Source organism: Caretta caretta, chromosome 11, assembly GCF_965140235.1.
Source record: "Caretta caretta isolate rCarCar2 chromosome 11, rCarCar1.hap1, whole genome shotgun sequence".
Classification (NCBI taxonomy): Eukaryota; Metazoa; Chordata; order Testudines; family Cheloniidae; genus Caretta; species Caretta caretta.
Window position 1 is genome coordinate 50,009,670 of NC_134216.1, and position 17,011 is coordinate 50,026,680.

Below are 17,011 nucleotides of genomic sequence, written 5' to 3' on the forward strand. Positions count from 1 at the left end.
ATATTAATCAACGTCATACATTCCTTTGTGTATCTTTTTGCGGTAGCAGTGTGTAATGCTTAGGGGGGAGAAATATAATAAAAGGAGAAGGTGGAAGGCGGGGGGGCAGAGAACGCCCATCTCAGCTGACCAGCCTGCCTGCTTGCAAAAAGCTGGGTTCTGTCTCATCACTGAACCGCCACAACTGGCGCCCAACGTGGGGCCCTCAGCACTCACCTCGCCCAGCAAGGGTTTCAGACGCGTCACTCATCCGCTTCGCGGATCCCGGTGAGTATTTTTCATTGTGGTAAGTATGGGAAGCTCCCTCTCTGCTTTGCAAGTGCAACACCGCAATGAGCTGCAGTATTTGCTGCGTAAGGCTCAGCATGACTGCCCGGCTCGAGCACTTACTCTCCTGCTACAGGAGGTGTGTGCCAAGTGCCCGTGGTATCCTGAAGCCGGAAGCCTTAAGCTAGCAGACTGGGAGCGATTGGGCCAGACATTGCACAAAGAGCCTCGGGCGCCCGTGCAGGCTTTACATGCCTGGCACCTCTGCCGCGATGTGGTACAGCGTGTCGCCTCCGACAGGCCCTCCCTCGCGAGGCTGGTGATCTCACCACCCCCGTCTGCTCCTGCAGCCATCCCCCCTCCTGGCGATGCGACACAGATTGTCGCCTCGGAAAGGCCCTCTCCAGCACCAACAGAGGGGCTGCCGATCTCACCACCCCCGTCTGCTCCTGCAGCCATCCCCCCTCCTGGCGATGCGACACAGCGTGTCGCCTCGGAAAGGCCCTCTCCAGCACCAACAGAGGGGCTGCCGATCCCGCCGCCCCCGTTCGCTCCTGCAGCCATCCCTCCCCCTGCTTCGCCCCCAGTGCCTCTATTACCACCGCCTCCCTGGCCTTCCCCACCGGAGCCGGTGTGTGATCACCCTCCCCCCGTGGGGCCCCCCGGAGGGTCATCTGCATCTGCTCAGAAGCTTTCGCTGGTGCAACAAATGGTTCACGCAGCAAAAGCTCGATCAGATCTTACTGCGGAGGAGCTGGCTGATCTGGTCTCAGTTTGCCCGGTGACCTGGCAGAATGATGACCAGGGCAACCCCGTGGGCACCTGGACCACTTTGTCATACTCGGTGGTTAGAGAGGTGAGGAAAGCAATTCGTGAGTTTGGCCTGACTAGCACCTTTGTGCGTGGTCTCATTGAAGGGATAGGTACTGGGTACTCCCTAATCCCTGAGGATTGGAAAACGCTGCTGCGCATGATGTTGTCACCTAGTCAGTATGTTATTTGGCTTAGTGAGTATCGGCAGATGGCAGAACGCCAAGCTCAGGTACATGCAGCGCACGGTATCATTTATGAGCAATTGGCAGGGGAGGGCCCGTTTGCTACTATTCAGATGCAGTCTCAACTCCCTCAGGCCGTCTTCCCCATTATTTCCACCTGTGCCCAGCATGCTTTCAAGAAGGTCCCGGATTCAGGCAAGCCTACCAAAAGCTTTGTCAGTATCCGTCAGGGTGCCTCAGAGTCCTTTTTGGATTTTACCAACAGATTGCATGAGGCTATCCTCCGGCAGGTGGATAACACTGAGGCAGCTCACGAGCTCCTGTTAAAATTGGCAGTTGAAAATGCAAACGAGGATTGCCGCCGTGCTCTCCAGGCAGCACAAGCCTCTGGTATTTTAGAGCTCTCAGACATGCTGCGGGCGTGCCAGAACATTGGCACACAAGCCCACAAGGCTGGAGTTCTGGCTGCCGCCCTCAGAAAAACTGGGAAGGAGGGGAAGCGTTGTTACCGCTGTGGTAAGGAGGGTCATTTTCAGCGGGAGTGTCGCTCATCTAAGGCACCAGCCCGACCCTCAAAGAAGTGCCCCAAGTGTGGGAAAGGTTATCACTGGGCTAATCAGTGTCGTAGCGGGTCGGGAAACCACGCGACGGGTCCCCCCCGAACCCAGGGCCAAACGAGGGTGTTTCCTACTCAGGCAATCGCTCCTCTGCCTTGGAATCCGTAGACTCTATGAGGGCGGCGACTGCTGGAAGTGCAGGGCTCGATTTGATCATGCAGGAGGACACTGACTTTCGGCTGCCAGGGGAGGTCTGTGCTATACCTACACAGGTGACGGGACCTCTCCCTGCCGGCTTTGTAGGTCTTGTTCTCCCTCGCTCACATGCTGGGAAACAGGGCTTTTTTGTCATTCCAGGGGTCATTGATGCTGATTACACTGGCATTATTAAGGTTCAGGTGTGGACTCATCTTCCACAGTCGCTCCCGCATGGACGGTCAATTGCACAATTGATTTTAGTCCCCTATCAGGTGCCAGCTGCCGAGGATCGAACTCGGGGCGGAGGCAGCTTTGGATCGACGTTGTCTCACTCGCCGTCTCACAGCGCGTCTTCTCCACTTGTTGCTCTGACAATGTCAGTCCGCCCCTCGAAGCCTCAGTTAACACTTCTCTTAGATGATGTTCCTTTTACAGGGCTGGTGGACACTGGAGCTGACGTTACGGTGATTCGTGATCTGGAGTGGCCGGTTAATTGGCCTACGGTTCCTTCTAAAGAATTGTGGGGGATCGGGGGTAGTAAACCCGGGCGCCAAAGTTTGTCTTGGGTCACGGTCTCTAAACCGGGAGGCCATACCCTTGTTACTATCCGCCCTTTTGTGCTCCCTGTCCACCTCAATATTTGGGGCCGTGATTTACTTACAAAGTTAGACACCACCCTCGATATTAACATCTGATGGCCCAAAACCCTCCCTCACCCACCGTGCCCTCCGCCTTACCCTTGGTATGGCAATCCTTAGAGCCCGTATGGATTGATCAGTGGCCCCTCCCTCTAAAAAAGCTAAAAGCACTTCATTCGCTTGTGCAGCAGCATTTGCAAGCACAGCGACTGGAGAGCTCCACTAGTCCCTGGAACACCCCGGTGTTTGTTATTAAGAAAAAATCGGGTGCTTGGCGACTGTTACATGATTTAAGGGAAATAAATAAACGCATCCAACCTATGGGCCCCTTGCAATTTGGCTTGCCAAATCCAAATTTAATTCCTCAAACCGATCAACTTTGTGTGTTAGATTTAAAAGATTGTTTTTTTTACCATCCCCCTTTGCCCTCAGAATTAGCTGCTGTTATTTTGGCCTTTCAACCTTTTGCTGATTGTCCCTTTAATTTAATTGTGGATACCTATTATGTTTATTAGGTAATTAATCATTTACCCCTTGCCCTCATTACCCCTCAGGTTGATGCAGACCTCCTTCGCCTGTTTTTGTTTTTGCAGCACCTTTTTGCCACTTGTCATTTCCCTTATTTTGTTGCTCATATTTGCAGTCATACCCCTCTGCCTGGGCCACTCACTGAGGGCAATGCACGCGCCGGTCGCGCGTTGCGTGGTCAGGTAAATTCCCTTTTTTCTGACCCCATTGAAAGCCATGCCTTTTTTCATCAGTCTGCCTCTGTTTTGGCCCGGCAGTTTCACATTCCTGCTGATCATGCACGTTCCATTGTTCGTTCCTGCCCCCACTGTGCTGCTGCTGCTCCTACTTTTTCTTATGCCGTTAACCCCCGAGGTACCGCAGCAAATCAGCTGTGGCAGATGGATGTTACTCATGTGCCACAATTCCGCCCCTATTTGTTTTTACATGTTTCCGTTGATATTTATTTAAGTTTTTTTTTGGGCTTCCCCACAACGTGGGGAAGCCACTAACAAAGTTATTCACCATTTGCTGGCCTGCCTTTTTGTTATGGGTCGCCCCTGCCAAATTAAAACAGATATGCCCCAGCCTACTGCTCTGCAGCCCTCCCCACCTTTTGTGCCCGTTGGAACGTCCGTCTTACACACGGAATCCCTTATAATTTCACGGGCCAAGCCATTGTTGAACGTGCCAATCGCACACTCAAAACCTTGCTAGATAAACAATTAAAACAAGGGGAGCTGCGTCTCCGAACCTTAGGAGACATTTAACAACAAATGCATATCCTCTTGTTTACTTTAAATAATTTAACACTGAGTGCAGATCAGCAGACCCCTGCGGATCGGCATTTTCACAAATCTGAGGTACTGGAAAGACCACGTGTCTATTACTGTCAGCTGCCCGATCCACAGTGGCTGGGCCCAGTACCTCTAATCACTTGGGGTTGGGGATATGCTGCTGTGTCTCTCCCTGCAGGACCGTTGTGGGTTCCAGCTCGGTGTGTGCGACCGGCACTTAAACAACATGGCATGGCACCAGGGACTGTCGAATCCCATACCGGAGTTTCAGCTGACCTTGGAGACCGCGTTGCCCCCCGAGTCGACAACGACAGGACGGAAACGGAGGAGGCGTAGCGTCCCAAGCCAGCCCGTGACATGGGGAGCAGTAAAAGCATTGGTCGCCGCGGCTCAACGAAGACTGGCAGCAGATCAACAGCCAGAGACTCCTGAGACTTTGTTTGTGGCGATTCTCGCCCAAATCACTGCTAATTCTGTGATGATTGTGTGCCTTTTGTGCCTGCTATTTCCTAAAAGAAGTGTACCCCTTTTAGATGATTATATTGCAGATGTTGAGCTTTTGGTTATTTTGTGTTTGTAATTATTGGGCTTATTTTTTGCTGCTGCTGTGTACAATGTATTCTTTCCTTGTTAAGATTTTGTAAAATTTTGCCCTGGAAAGCTCCCCAGGTTATGTCCTTGTCTGTCTGGGAGTTAAATAGCATGACAAAACAAATTGACGGCTACCATGAGATGGCCAAATATTAATAAATAAAAAACGGGGAGATGAAGGGTTAATGTTTAGCTAGTCCACCTGGAAGCAGGCGGGGCACACCCTGACTGTTTCGTAGAAGCAATGCACACATTGCTCTATCCAAGGACAAGGGCTAGATATGAACCATGAGAACTTGATTGTTTGGACAGCAATTGTGGGAGGCTTTCTTAGCCTGGGCTCAAGGCCTGAGAACCAGGATTGTAGTATATAAAAGATGCAACTAAGTATATTAATCAACGTCATACATTCCTTTGTGTATCTTTTTGCGGTAGCAGTGTGTAATGCTTAGGGGGGAGAAATATAATAAAAGGAGAAGGTGGAAGGCGGGGGGGGGGCAGAGAACGCCCATCTCAGCTGACCAGCCTGCCTGCTTGCAAAAAGCTGTGTTCTGTCTCATCACTGAACCGCCACAGATGCCCCCTTCTGCAGTTTACACGCCATCACTCTGTCTTTCTATCTCTGGTCTGCAGCTCCTCTCTTGCTCCAGGACCCTCAGCATCTCCTTCATGACTTAACCCTCTGGCTATGCCACTCAGCATTCCCCTGTCCAGGGTACACTCCATCAGCAGTCCTAGGCAGTCTTCCCATTCACTGCCTCAGGTCTATGCTTTGTCCTCAGTGGCTGGTAGGGGAACCCACACCCATCCTCTACTCCGGGTTCCAGTTCAGGGACCCTTAGCTCAGCAGTTCTGAGTTTCCTCTCCCTCTACTCCTTCCCTGGACTGCTTCCTACTCTCTGGTTCCCCTTCTCTCTCTGGGTGTACCAGCTCCAAGAACCCACCACCCTGTCCCCAGGGAGCGACTGCTGCCCGACTTCCTGCAGCCTTTACAAGCAGCCCCCAAACACTCCTCCATCTTCCCAGGGAGCGACTGCCCTTTCTCAGCACCACCCAGTCTGTATCCTGCTACCTGGCTTTGTAGACTCCACCTGTTCCTGCACAGGTGAGCCTCTCTCCAACCAGCTACTCTGGCCTAAGGCTCTCCTATTTGCAGCCTAATTAACTGATCAGGCCCACCCAACCCAACACAGCTCTTGTAGGGCTCACCCCATCATAGCCCAATACAAAGATGTTGGAGAATCCAATAGTAAAGTAGTTGATGATAATGATCCCAATGCCAAGGCATCAGAAACATAACATGCCTCAGAATGGTCATGGTGATGAGCTGAGTTGCAAGACTCAGTGCATATAGTAAGTCGGCCCCTGGAAAATATGTTCCTGTTCCTTGATGAGCTGATTCTGTATGGTGCCCCAAATGAGAAAGTCCTATTGTATTTAGCAGTGATGAAAAATAAGGTTTATAGAAATGTAATAGGGCTTGAGAAAAATTATTCTAAGAACCTGTAGAATTTACTAGAGAATGATATCCTGCCTTTGAATTTTAAACATATCCTATAGAATTATAGCATGGATATATTTCTATAAAGAATTCTGTAGAGTTCAAAGACTCTACAGAAAAGTCCTAGCTCTGAGCGAGCTAGGACAATAGATAGGAGACATAACAAACTTTTCAATGAGATACTGAATTACTGGGTAAGGCAAAAGACAATATTCTGAGAACAATCACATAACTCACCTGAAACTAAGAGTTCCTTAGCTACAATGGTACAATCCCACTGACTGCATATGTGCACCAGTATAATAGAGAGAATCTGGCCCCACAAACTGTAACAGAACGGAATTTGCAGTTTTATGCAGGATTTCATTTTTGAGCATAGCAGAACAGTGACACTTTGTGGCTGTTGCTGTTCCTAGCAAGTAACCAGGCCTGAAACATTCTCCTGAGGTTAAAATTATTGTCCTGTACAACAAGTTTCTTAGACTGTAAAAGCAAAATAGCCAGTTTAAATTTGATTTTGATTCCTTTTGATTTAATAAGATACTCTCAGGAACTATGCTCTGGGGTTTTTCATCATTCACAACTGATTAAAATATATTTCAATTTACGCCTCCCTAAACAGGATTGTTTTTGAACCTGAGTCTTATCATTCATTTAGTTTATTTCTAAACAATGTTATTTATATATATATATATATATATATATATATATATATAAATGACATTGTTTAGAAATAGACTATATAAAGGAAGTGCAAAAGACCATATTCTTTCATACATAGAAGCCTGATCCAAAGCCTATTGATAGAAAAACTCCCATTGATTTCAGTGGGCTTTAGATCAGGCCCAGGATCTGCTCTTTGCTCCTTCCCTTTGCTTTTGTGTATATAAACATATCACCATGAATCAGCTATTCCTTTCTTGAATACATAAAACATACATGGAATAACATTGTTTATTTACTGCATTATTTTCAAAACTCTCAATGATCTGAGCTAAAGATACCTAAGCACTTCACCATCTGGAAGCTTGACTGCTCTTGATATTTATGCTCCTCAGGACCAATTGGGGAACATCTTATTACTAGAATGGTGCTTATTTGTGCAGGGGACAGAGGCTTTTTCCCATGGGCTGGCCCCAGACTGTGGAACTGATTGTGACCAGGTGCCTGGAATGGACCACACTGAGAATGCCACACTCAGGGCAGACTGCAAGAATCATGGCAGACAATCCCCAAAAACTGGTGGTTTATTCTATAATTAGATTCACCAAGCCAATAACAATAGACCTTCTGCAATACCACATTGGTTAAACAGAAGCCAAATACAGTCCCCCTTAGGCATTCCAACCCTTGGCTCCCATCCAGACAAACAGGTCTAATATAGTGAGAGGTTACTGAAACCCATCTGAGAGATTCTACTAATCCCAAAGGATGAGGCACACCTACTCGCAGGTCACATCTTACTCAAATATCATGCTGTCAACCAATCCTTAGTAAACTAAAGATTTATTAAGAAAAGAGAGGTATAAATGGTTAATAGATCATATACATGCAAATGTTTGAAAAGTCCTTATATCAGGTTCGTAGCAGTGATGGAATAGACTGCTGGCTTGTAAAAGTCTCTCTGGTAACTTCCAAAAGATTGAAAGGTCCTCAGTCCATAGTTCAAGACACTCCTTTTAGTTGTAAATCCACAGTCCAGAGAACTGGAACAGGCAAGGGATAAAATGGAAATGCCTCAACTATCTTTTATATCCTTTGCCATGTGCATGGAAGTTTACTATCCCAAACAAAGTCCTCAGCCCCTGAGTATGGAAAGTTGGAGTCCAGGGTCATGTCCTCACTTGTGCTTTACTGACTCACAGGAGCAGCCATTGCCCATATTGTTTCTGAGGTGTCCACAAGAAAAGCTTACTGGGAGGGATGAGTTTCAATGGCCCATTGTGAGCTTAGTGTCCTTAATGGACCATCAACACACAGCTGTCTAGCCTTGATGTAAATCTCTCAGGGTGGTGTTACCCAGACATACAACACATGTCTGACATACAGATACATAGACAGTATTCATAACTTCAGATACAAAGATAATACATGGATTAAACCAGGATAATCATATAAGACAGATTGTAACTTTTCCATTTACTTCTTGTATGACACTTTGTATAAAATTCGTTGCAATTGCATAGGCTACAACACCCATGGAAAAAATATAAATAGTCATTTTCAATCATACAGCATTACACTCATTACTGTGGCAGCTCAAAAAAACCCACAAACATGTAACATTCTGATCCAGATGCAACATGCATTTCCTTGATCTTTCCCTCACAAATAACACATAGTACTAACTTACCGGAAAAGAGAGAGAGTGCCACGCATGCAATTTTTCTGACTGGAGTGAAGAATGAAGAGGAAACCCTGCATGACAGACATTAGTTTCCTTGTTTTATTTTCTAACTCTGGAAATCTTTCAAATATGACAGTGATGAGTGCAGTATAAGAACCTTAAGAGAATAGAATTAGACGAATGTCATAGGCTATTTGACTGTGCTATACACTCCTCAGGCTGGAGTATTAATTTGTGAACCATATTAGATGCATAAAGTAATTGCCACTGATGAGAACTACAATAAGTTCGGATCTTCCTTTTATGGTACATTTATGTGAGTGAAAAATTGAGAAACCTAAGTAATATTGTCATGTAAAGAAGCAGACATTTCTTCATTTTTAGGGCTATTTTTTATGAGTAATGAGTTTTAACACAGCTGGTGTTGGGTTTTTGTTAAATTATAATCTATTAGCTAGCAATTGAAATCTAACTATCTGGCAAAAGATTTCACAGAATCCTAGAAATTAAAGATGAGATTCATCTATTACAGGCCCAGCCCTTTATTGTGTGAGTGTCCTTCCTCAATGAAGTTAGTGAGACTATTACCCTGAGTAAGGATTGGCTCCTGTGACTTGGCCTGGGATAATTTAGTCCATCTCTCTACTGATACAGGATTATTTCCTACTATATACTTTTCTAATGATTCATCTAATTTTGTTTAATATGCAGCCAGTGCTCAGTTTTCCACCACTTCTTTTGAGACACTACTCCACAGTCTAATAGATGTCACTGTCAGACAGCTTTTTCTGATATTCACCTAAATTTTCAGAAGGTTAATTTCATATTTCTTCTAATGATATACTTTTACTGCCTTGAATTATTACTCTTCATGTTTGGAGTGTATGGTATAACTAAAATGAACCCAATGAGTCTTGGCTGATACATGTCTGTATTTTCAGACCAGAGTCTACTAGACACCGGTCATCCATAACCACCATTATACCTTGAAGATGGCTATCAAATCTACTTTTAGACATCACTTCACCATGCTATTCGTATTTTCTCTTTTAGTCATTCCTTCCCGATCACTCTTCATTTTCTCTGAATTTCCCCATATTTGTCTATATTTTTCTGGGATTACAGTGCCTAGAAATAAATGCAAAATGAATGTATAGACAAGAAGCTTTGTCAATTTTTATTTCTTTTAGTGTAAAAGACTGTCTCTTGCTAAATAAAATTTAGCTTGCCCTCTATTTGAGATCTGCTCTGATAACTGGAATATTTAAGGCCAAGTTCTCTTCTCACATCTACATTGCAACGCATGTATTGTGATACTGCTCAGATCCCCAGTTGACCTACTACTGCTATCAACGGGAGTTCCATATGCAGTTCAAGATCACAGTGTGGTCTTCAGAAGCTTTTGTAAAAGTTACCCTATTAGTTAAGTAAATTCACCTGTGCTTTTACAATCTGACAATATTTTGCCCTTCACTTTGGTGTTCGCTAGCCTCAATAGTTGGTGACTTTGGTTAAAAAAATCCAGGCATTTTAAGCTAATTACATTATTTGTATAGCGGTAGCACCTAGAAGCTCCAAATAGAATTCAAGGCTGTATTGCACTGGGCCCTGTACACAAAGTGCTGACAATTTATGCATATCAGGAGATGGGGAGAAAACAAATACATGAAGAGAGGACAAGGCAAATAGTGTGCTACTATATGAAATGAGGTTCTCTGTAGAGCCAGATCAGGGCCTGAATCTACAGTCTGCTGGCAAATGATGCTCATGGAAAGTAACTGTAGTCCAGCCTTTGTAAAGACTTCAGGATTGAGGGTTAGCAAGTCTAAATTACTGTTCTATCTTGTTTTCAAGCTTCATAGGAGTATTTGGGCTTTATACATATTTTTCAGCTAAACAAGAGATCTAAATGCAAATTCATCATTCAGGGACACCATATGAATACATGCCACTTTCTGGAGCAGTGGCTCTCGCTCTTACCAGACTACTGTTCCCTTTTCAGTAGTCTGATTTGTCTTGCATACCCCAAGTTTCACCTCACGTTAAAACTATTTGCTTACAAAATCAGACATAAAAATGCAAAAGTGTCACAGCACACTATTGCTGAAAAATTGCCTACACTCTCATTTTTACCATATAATTATAAAATAAATCAATTGGAATATAAATACTGTACTCACATTTCAGTGTATAGTGTAGTAAAACAAGTCATTATCTGTATGAAATTTTAGTTTGTACTGACTTCTCTAGTGCTTTTTATGTAGCCTGTTCTAAAACTAGGCAAATATCTAGATGAGTTTCTGTACCCCCTGGAAGACCTCCCCATACCCACAGCAGTATGCATACCCCGGGTTGAGAACCACTACTCTGGAGGACATGAGTACTGAAATAAATGACTACATTAGTCTAGAAATGAAGGCTTTTAACATGACAAAATATTGATATTTCTCATTTTCACTAACTTTCAGATCACTGTGAGAAAACAACAGAATGGAAATAACTGATACTAAATCTGAGACGAGGTTGAAGCATTTTGTGACATGGAATGAAGAGACTGACATGTTATGTCCTGGCTTGTGGCATGCTGGAATCTAATTGTCATGCTACAGCTTAAAAGCCAGAATATTTTTATAGCTGGTTTTGATGTGAGGTAGTTTAAGACCGTACTGTCAAACCATCTATTACCAGAAATGAATGCTTCCTTTCATTCATTATTTTATTTCACTTTGATCACTCAATGTCACACCATTTCAACTGAGCTGCAGGTGTGTAGCTATTTAAGTAAAAACAATGTAATGGATTCAGTAATACTTCAGATTCAATTCAGTTGTACTGTATAAAGAAAATGCAAGAGACGTTCAGTCAGATAAATTCTTAGTCTTCACTTTAAGTAAAACACTTTTTCTTCCATTCTAAAACCTGAGGATTTTTTTTAACTCTTTTATAAATTTAAGTTCAAATGTGAAGAGGAAAGTTTGAGAGGAATGTTTGTCAATGGAATAACCCTAGTTTTCATGAGCACTGACTTAAAAATATTCAGTAACACATAAGGGTTGACTTTCTAATAGCTTTTTGAGGTACCAAAAAGGTATTACTTTTGCTTATGTAAGCTATACCAGAGCATGATCTACTCCAGGGGCGGGCAAACTTTTTGGCCTGAGGGCCACATAGGAATTCTGAAATTGTATGGAGGGCCAGTTGGGGAGGCTGTGCCTCCCCAAACAGCCAGGCATGACTCAGCCCCAGACCCCTATCCAACCCCCCTCCCCCCCCGGCTTCTCACCCCCGACAGCCCCCTCGGGACTCCTGCCACATCCGGCCCCGACTCTGTTCCCTGACCGCCTCCAGACCCCCCACCCCAACTGCCCCCCCACCGCCCCATCCAACTCCCCCGCTCTCCTTCCTAACTGCCCCCCTGGGACCCTTGCCCCATCCAACCCCCCCATCTCCTTAACCGCCCCTGGACCCCCAGCCCCTGACTGCCCTCTGCCACCCCATCCAACCCCCCCCCTTCTTGACGGCCCCCTGGGACCTATGCCAGATCCAACCACCCCTTCTCCCTGTCCCCAGAACCCCTACCCCTACCCCTACCCACCCCATCCAACCCCCCCTCTCCTTCCTGACTGCCCTCCCAGGACCCCCGCCCCCATTCAACCACCCTGTTTCCCACCCTATGACTTCCCTGACCACCACCCCCAAACTCCTCTTCCCGCTATGCAACCCCCCTGCTCCCTGACCACACTGCCAGGAGCACTGGTGGCTGGCAGCGGGGCTGCACCAGGACAGGCAGCTGCGCAGCACAGAGCACCGGGTCAGGCCAGGCTCTGCAGCTGTGCTGCCAGCAAAGCTCGCTGCTCCGCTGCCCAGAGCATTGCTGGGGAGGGGCTGGGGGCGAGCCTCCTGGGCCAGGAGCTCAAGGGCCAAGCAAGACGGTCCCGTGGGCTGGATGTGGCCCATGGGCCATAGTTTGCCCACCTCTGATCTGCTCAGTCTGAAACAAAAGTGACACTTCTAAGGCCCAGAGCCTATTTAAGTCAATGGAAAGACTTCCAGTGAAGTCAGTGTGGGATATGGGTGAGACGGAAGTGTGTGGGAAGAGAGCAGCCTGTGGATAGAGTTTGGGGGATATTGAGGAGAGAATGAGGGATTTGTAGGCAACAGTGGGTGGCTGGAGAGAGGGATGAGAGGCTCTGGCATTCAGGGAAGGGTGGCAAGAGGATGTGGAGCTTGAAGGAGAGTGGGAAAGCAGGATGTGAGCAGCTGTTCAGGAGAGGATGGGGGCAAGAGTAGAAGGATCAGGGCAAGTGTTGGGAGTGGGTAGCAAGAAGCCATGGGACAGGGGAAAGGTACAGGGCAGGCAGCAGGAGGCTGAGAGCCTTGGATGAAGGTGGATCTTCAGGGGTATAAGGCAAGAGCCATGGAGCTCTGGAAAGGAGTGGGCAGTAGAAAACTGTGGGGTCTGGGGAAGGCTGGGAGTTTAGGAGTGGGGCAAAAGGTGGTTCTGAGTTTCAGAATGAGTGTGGTAGCAACCCTCACTCTTTGTACATTTTTTTTTAATATGGCTATAATTCCTAAAAGACCACTCAGACAGAGCATGGATTTAAATTGTCGTGTATATTAACATAGGTTTTCCTGAGAGAGGTGAAAAATCAGTTTTGTTGGAAAACTGCCAACACTACGTGGGAAAAAGATTAACATCTGGAAAATTCATCTCTGACTGCAGCATGGCAGCTGGTTTTCTTCTCAAGAGAAGTCTATCTTAATTCAAAATATTTTTTGTTTGGTTACACGTTGTTTAGTAACCTGTTTTCTTTTACTACAAACCAATTTTGTTGTATAACTGGCGGCACGTCTGTTTAGTGATTCCATCCAGGTTTTGTTCCTACAGCACTGAAAATAAAAAAAATCAAAATATACAGCAGACGTGTTGCCTGATAGACAAAGTATGAATTTGTTGATTATATTATTGGAGAGGAAGCTAAGATTTGCTTGGTTTACTAATCAATGTTTAGAGTAAGTAAATATTGTTAAGGGGGTCAATTGTTAGAAGGGAGTGTTTTTTAAGTGTTTTGGAGGATCCGGATGAGGTTAGTAGTATTCCACGGAAGCTTTTTTTTTTTTTTTTTTTTTTGTGGTGGGGCGGGGGGTTGCTTCTTTGGTTAGATATCTAACACAAATTACGTCAAGAGCACATCAGAGGACTTGTTCTGTTATCCTTATACCACACTGGACCATGAGGAAGATAGGGTTTTTTTAACCTGTATTACTATCCAGTCCTTGATTAAGTTCTTTGCTGGGTTTTGAAGGCAGAGATTACAGTTTTATTTTTGGAGATTGTGTTATTAGTGCAGGCATACATTAGAAAATCATTGTATCTATGTAATGTAGCGTCCCAAGCTAGATAAGGGTGAATATAATGCAAATAATATATATATATAGGTTAAAGTCCCAATTCAACAATGCACTTACACATTTGCTTAACTTTAAGCAAATGAGCCTTACCAAAGTCAGTAGGATTACTAACATTCTTAAGTGTTCTGCTGACTCAGGAGTTAAGAAATTTTGATCAATCAGTTTTACCCACAGTATATTCTCCATGAGTCTGTTGGAAACTTAAGTTGCTAACTATGGTACTGTACATACTCAACAGCTCTAAGTTTAAATTTTATTAACCAAAATAAATCTGAAACAAGATTATATATAACTAAATAGTAGATGACATTTTTCAATGGAGTATTCGGCTTACTTTGTGTAGTCTTGGTTTTTTCTCCTCAATATGGTCTCTTTTTCCCCCAGAAAAATCTCTGTATTGTGAATTAATTCTCCTCCCTCTAGACAATGAGTAGATGAATGAATGGATATATGATTGAGAGTCTGGAGGGGGGTTTTTATCCACTCTGGCTATCTAGAACCTCACAAAAAGCAACTAAAGCTATAGGACTTGGAGACTAAAGTCTTGATGGATAGCTGTGCCCGTTCTTCATCATCAAACAAATCCCACTGAAGGTGAAAGTAGAGAATGGAGACATCTGTGGGACAGGCAGCTTCTCCGGCATTGAACTTCTCTGGTAGCTGCCAACATAGCAGAAATCAGGATATCAGTGTCCTCCTCAGCTGCATTGTCAGGTCATTTTAATCGCAGACTTTCCTTTTGTGTTTCTTCCCTGCTATTTCTTGTGGGTACATGTTTAGCTCCCGATTCTCTCTCACCCACTCTTCCTGTTAGTTTTTCTTTTTGCATTCTCTCCAGGTGCAGCATTTTCAAATCTCATGCTGCTTCCTCCCTTCTTGCCAGGGGCAAGAGCCTCTTTTTGAAGGCTCTGACATTTGTGGGGTTGATTTTGCCCACTGGCATCAGTATTTCCCAGACACGAGTTGATTGCTGATGTATCTCTCTCCCTGTTCCCTAGTGCTTATGTACTCATAGCCTATATTCTTCAGCCATTTGGTGAACCAGCATCCTGATTTGACAGTTAAAGAACAAAGGAAAACCCAGGTACATCTTGCTGCTCTCCAGAAACACCACCATTATGGCTGTATCTATAAGCCGTAATGGAATCCCAGTTTCTTCTAAAGAAGCAACCCCCAGACAGGGTACACTTTCTGGACTTCAGATGCTTGAAGCAAGCTACTGGTTATCTATCACTATTACATCAAAGTGATTTTCAGGAAGTAACATCAGTGGGCCATCAGAGGAAGCTCTAGTATGTATTGTGAGAACAACATTAGCTGAACGGAGAGCAATATGAGAAGATACTCCTCCCCCTGCCTACCTCCTGAAGGTTACTCCTTGAGAGGGGATGCTCTAGACCTTTACCTGTAAAATGCAGATATTCATACTTAACGCTCACATGAGTATTGTGAGAACAGAGAGCACTGAAAGATGCTATATGCGTGAGTGCAAATTGATCAAAATTCCAAACAACAAAACTACCATAATAAATGGCAGTAACCGACATGTTTGTTGGCAGTATTAGCAAAGAGTATCTAAAACACTCATCCCATAAATGGTTGGAATACAATTGGACTAATACCCCCTTACATAAACCAATCTAAAATAGAAATAATGACTCTAAAATCAGTGGAACTGTACTATTCTAAACCTATTGCAAGAAGACAATCAGACCCAGTGGTGGGGATAGCATGGATGGTTATTGCTGGAGCTGTACCTACTCTGCACATAAATTTGAGGCCTTCCATTGTCTTCAGTTACTTTCATGAGCACAAAATTAAATTTAATTTTATTATATAAGGCAAGGATTCCTTAAGCACTAATAGTTTCTTACCCTGAGATAGTCATCACTTTTACTCTCAACACAAACTGACTCATTTCCTATGGATTCTCCAACTTAAAAAAAACCAACATTGAAAATTTCATAGCAAAATTGAACTTTTGTATCCAAGCAATTACCACATTTGCATATGAATTACCTTGCTGCTCCTGTTCTGCTCATTTTGGAATCTTAATAGAAAAGTTTCATGTTTTTGATTTCTCAGAGGTGTCATACTGAACGTTACCCAACAGATTTGGCTCACAGTACAACCTAGCTTTTTTAGTAATTTAAGCAAGTGATTTCCATTATATAAAATCAGTATTGTCATATCATCTGTAAAAGTAAATTAGTCTTAAATTGGTAACCTTTCCAATTATGCAGATGACGACAAATATACTCAAATGAGTCTGGAAGCAAGTGCAAGTAATAAGGCAAATCTCAAAAGATCTGAAATTTAGTTTTGTTTAGGAAAGCATCCTCCACAATGTGGACCTTTATCAGAACCTCCCACACTTGCAAATCTGTATACGCTGGAAATCTTCTGAGAGCAGGCTCCCGATTGCCATTACGTTTTGCTTTTGGTCAGGCCCAACACACCATCAGGGTAGCCTCTTTAACTGGTTTGATATTTTAGCACATGTACTTCTAGTTTCCGATATAACCAGGAAATACAATTAATAATTAAGAAAGACTCACATTACGTTTTATTATATCCATTGTACTCATGAGGGAATTAAAGCATAGTAAAATTAAGTGACTTTGATTAAGGTTACAGAGGAAGTCTGTATTAGAGCTAGTAAAAAAATGCAACCCTAATATTTGACTTTAAGAGCTCAGGCTTTAAAAACATCAATTATGTGAGAATTGAGATAATATCACATAATGGTAACATTGGGGTTAGGTGCCTAACTGCATTTGTGCCTTTGAAATTCTCTCCCCCTTTGGCCCTGGTTGTCCCTTTCATGGTAAATTAATGGAAGTAATTGTTAAAAGGACCAAAGCAACTTATATATACATACAATCATTATTAAAAAGAAAAGGAGTACTTGTGGCACCTTAGAGACTAACAAATTTATTTGAGCATAAGCTTTCGTGGGCTGCAGCCCACTTCATCCGATGCACAGAATGGAACAGACAGTAAGAAGATATATATATATACACATACAGAGAAGGTGGAAATTGCCATACAAACTGTAAGAGGCTAATTATTTAAGATGAACTATTATCAGAAGGAGAAAAAAAAACTTTAGTGATAATCAACATGGCCCATTTAGACAGTTGACAAGAGGGTGTGAGGATACTTAACATAGGGAAATAGATTCAATATGTGTAATGACCC

General features: G+C 44.0%; 1 protein-coding gene across 2 annotated transcripts; it reads left to right on the forward strand.

The window, feature by feature from the left end:
* The first annotated feature begins 204 nt into the window (after positions 1–204).
* On the forward strand, positions 205–5,093 carry LOC125645118 (uncharacterized). 2 transcript variants are annotated; one of them, XM_075118005.1, is made up of 2 exons: positions 205–1,309; positions 4,138–5,093. In XM_075118005.1, the coding sequence occupies exons 1-2, from the start codon at positions 293–295 to the stop codon at positions 4,537–4,539; spliced, it is 1,419 nt and encodes a 472-aa protein (XP_074974106.1). In that variant the 5' UTR covers positions 205–292; the 3' UTR covers positions 4,540–5,093. The 2 variants fall into 2 exon arrangements, with proteins under 2 accessions (XP_074974106.1, XP_048726152.1); XM_048870195.2 differs by having other exon boundaries at positions 205–1,123.
* Positions 5,094–17,011: the final 11,918 nt, after the last annotated feature.

Coding starts and splice junctions, on each gene's coding strand:
- LOC125645118 (XM_075118005.1), top strand. CDS start 293: ATGGGAAGCTCCCTCTCTGCTTTGCAAGTGCAACACCGCAATGAGCTG. Junction 1,310..4,137: donor TGGCAGAACGCCAAGCTCAG/GTACATGCAGCG, acceptor CTCTCCCTGCAG/GACCGTTGTGGGTTCCAGCT.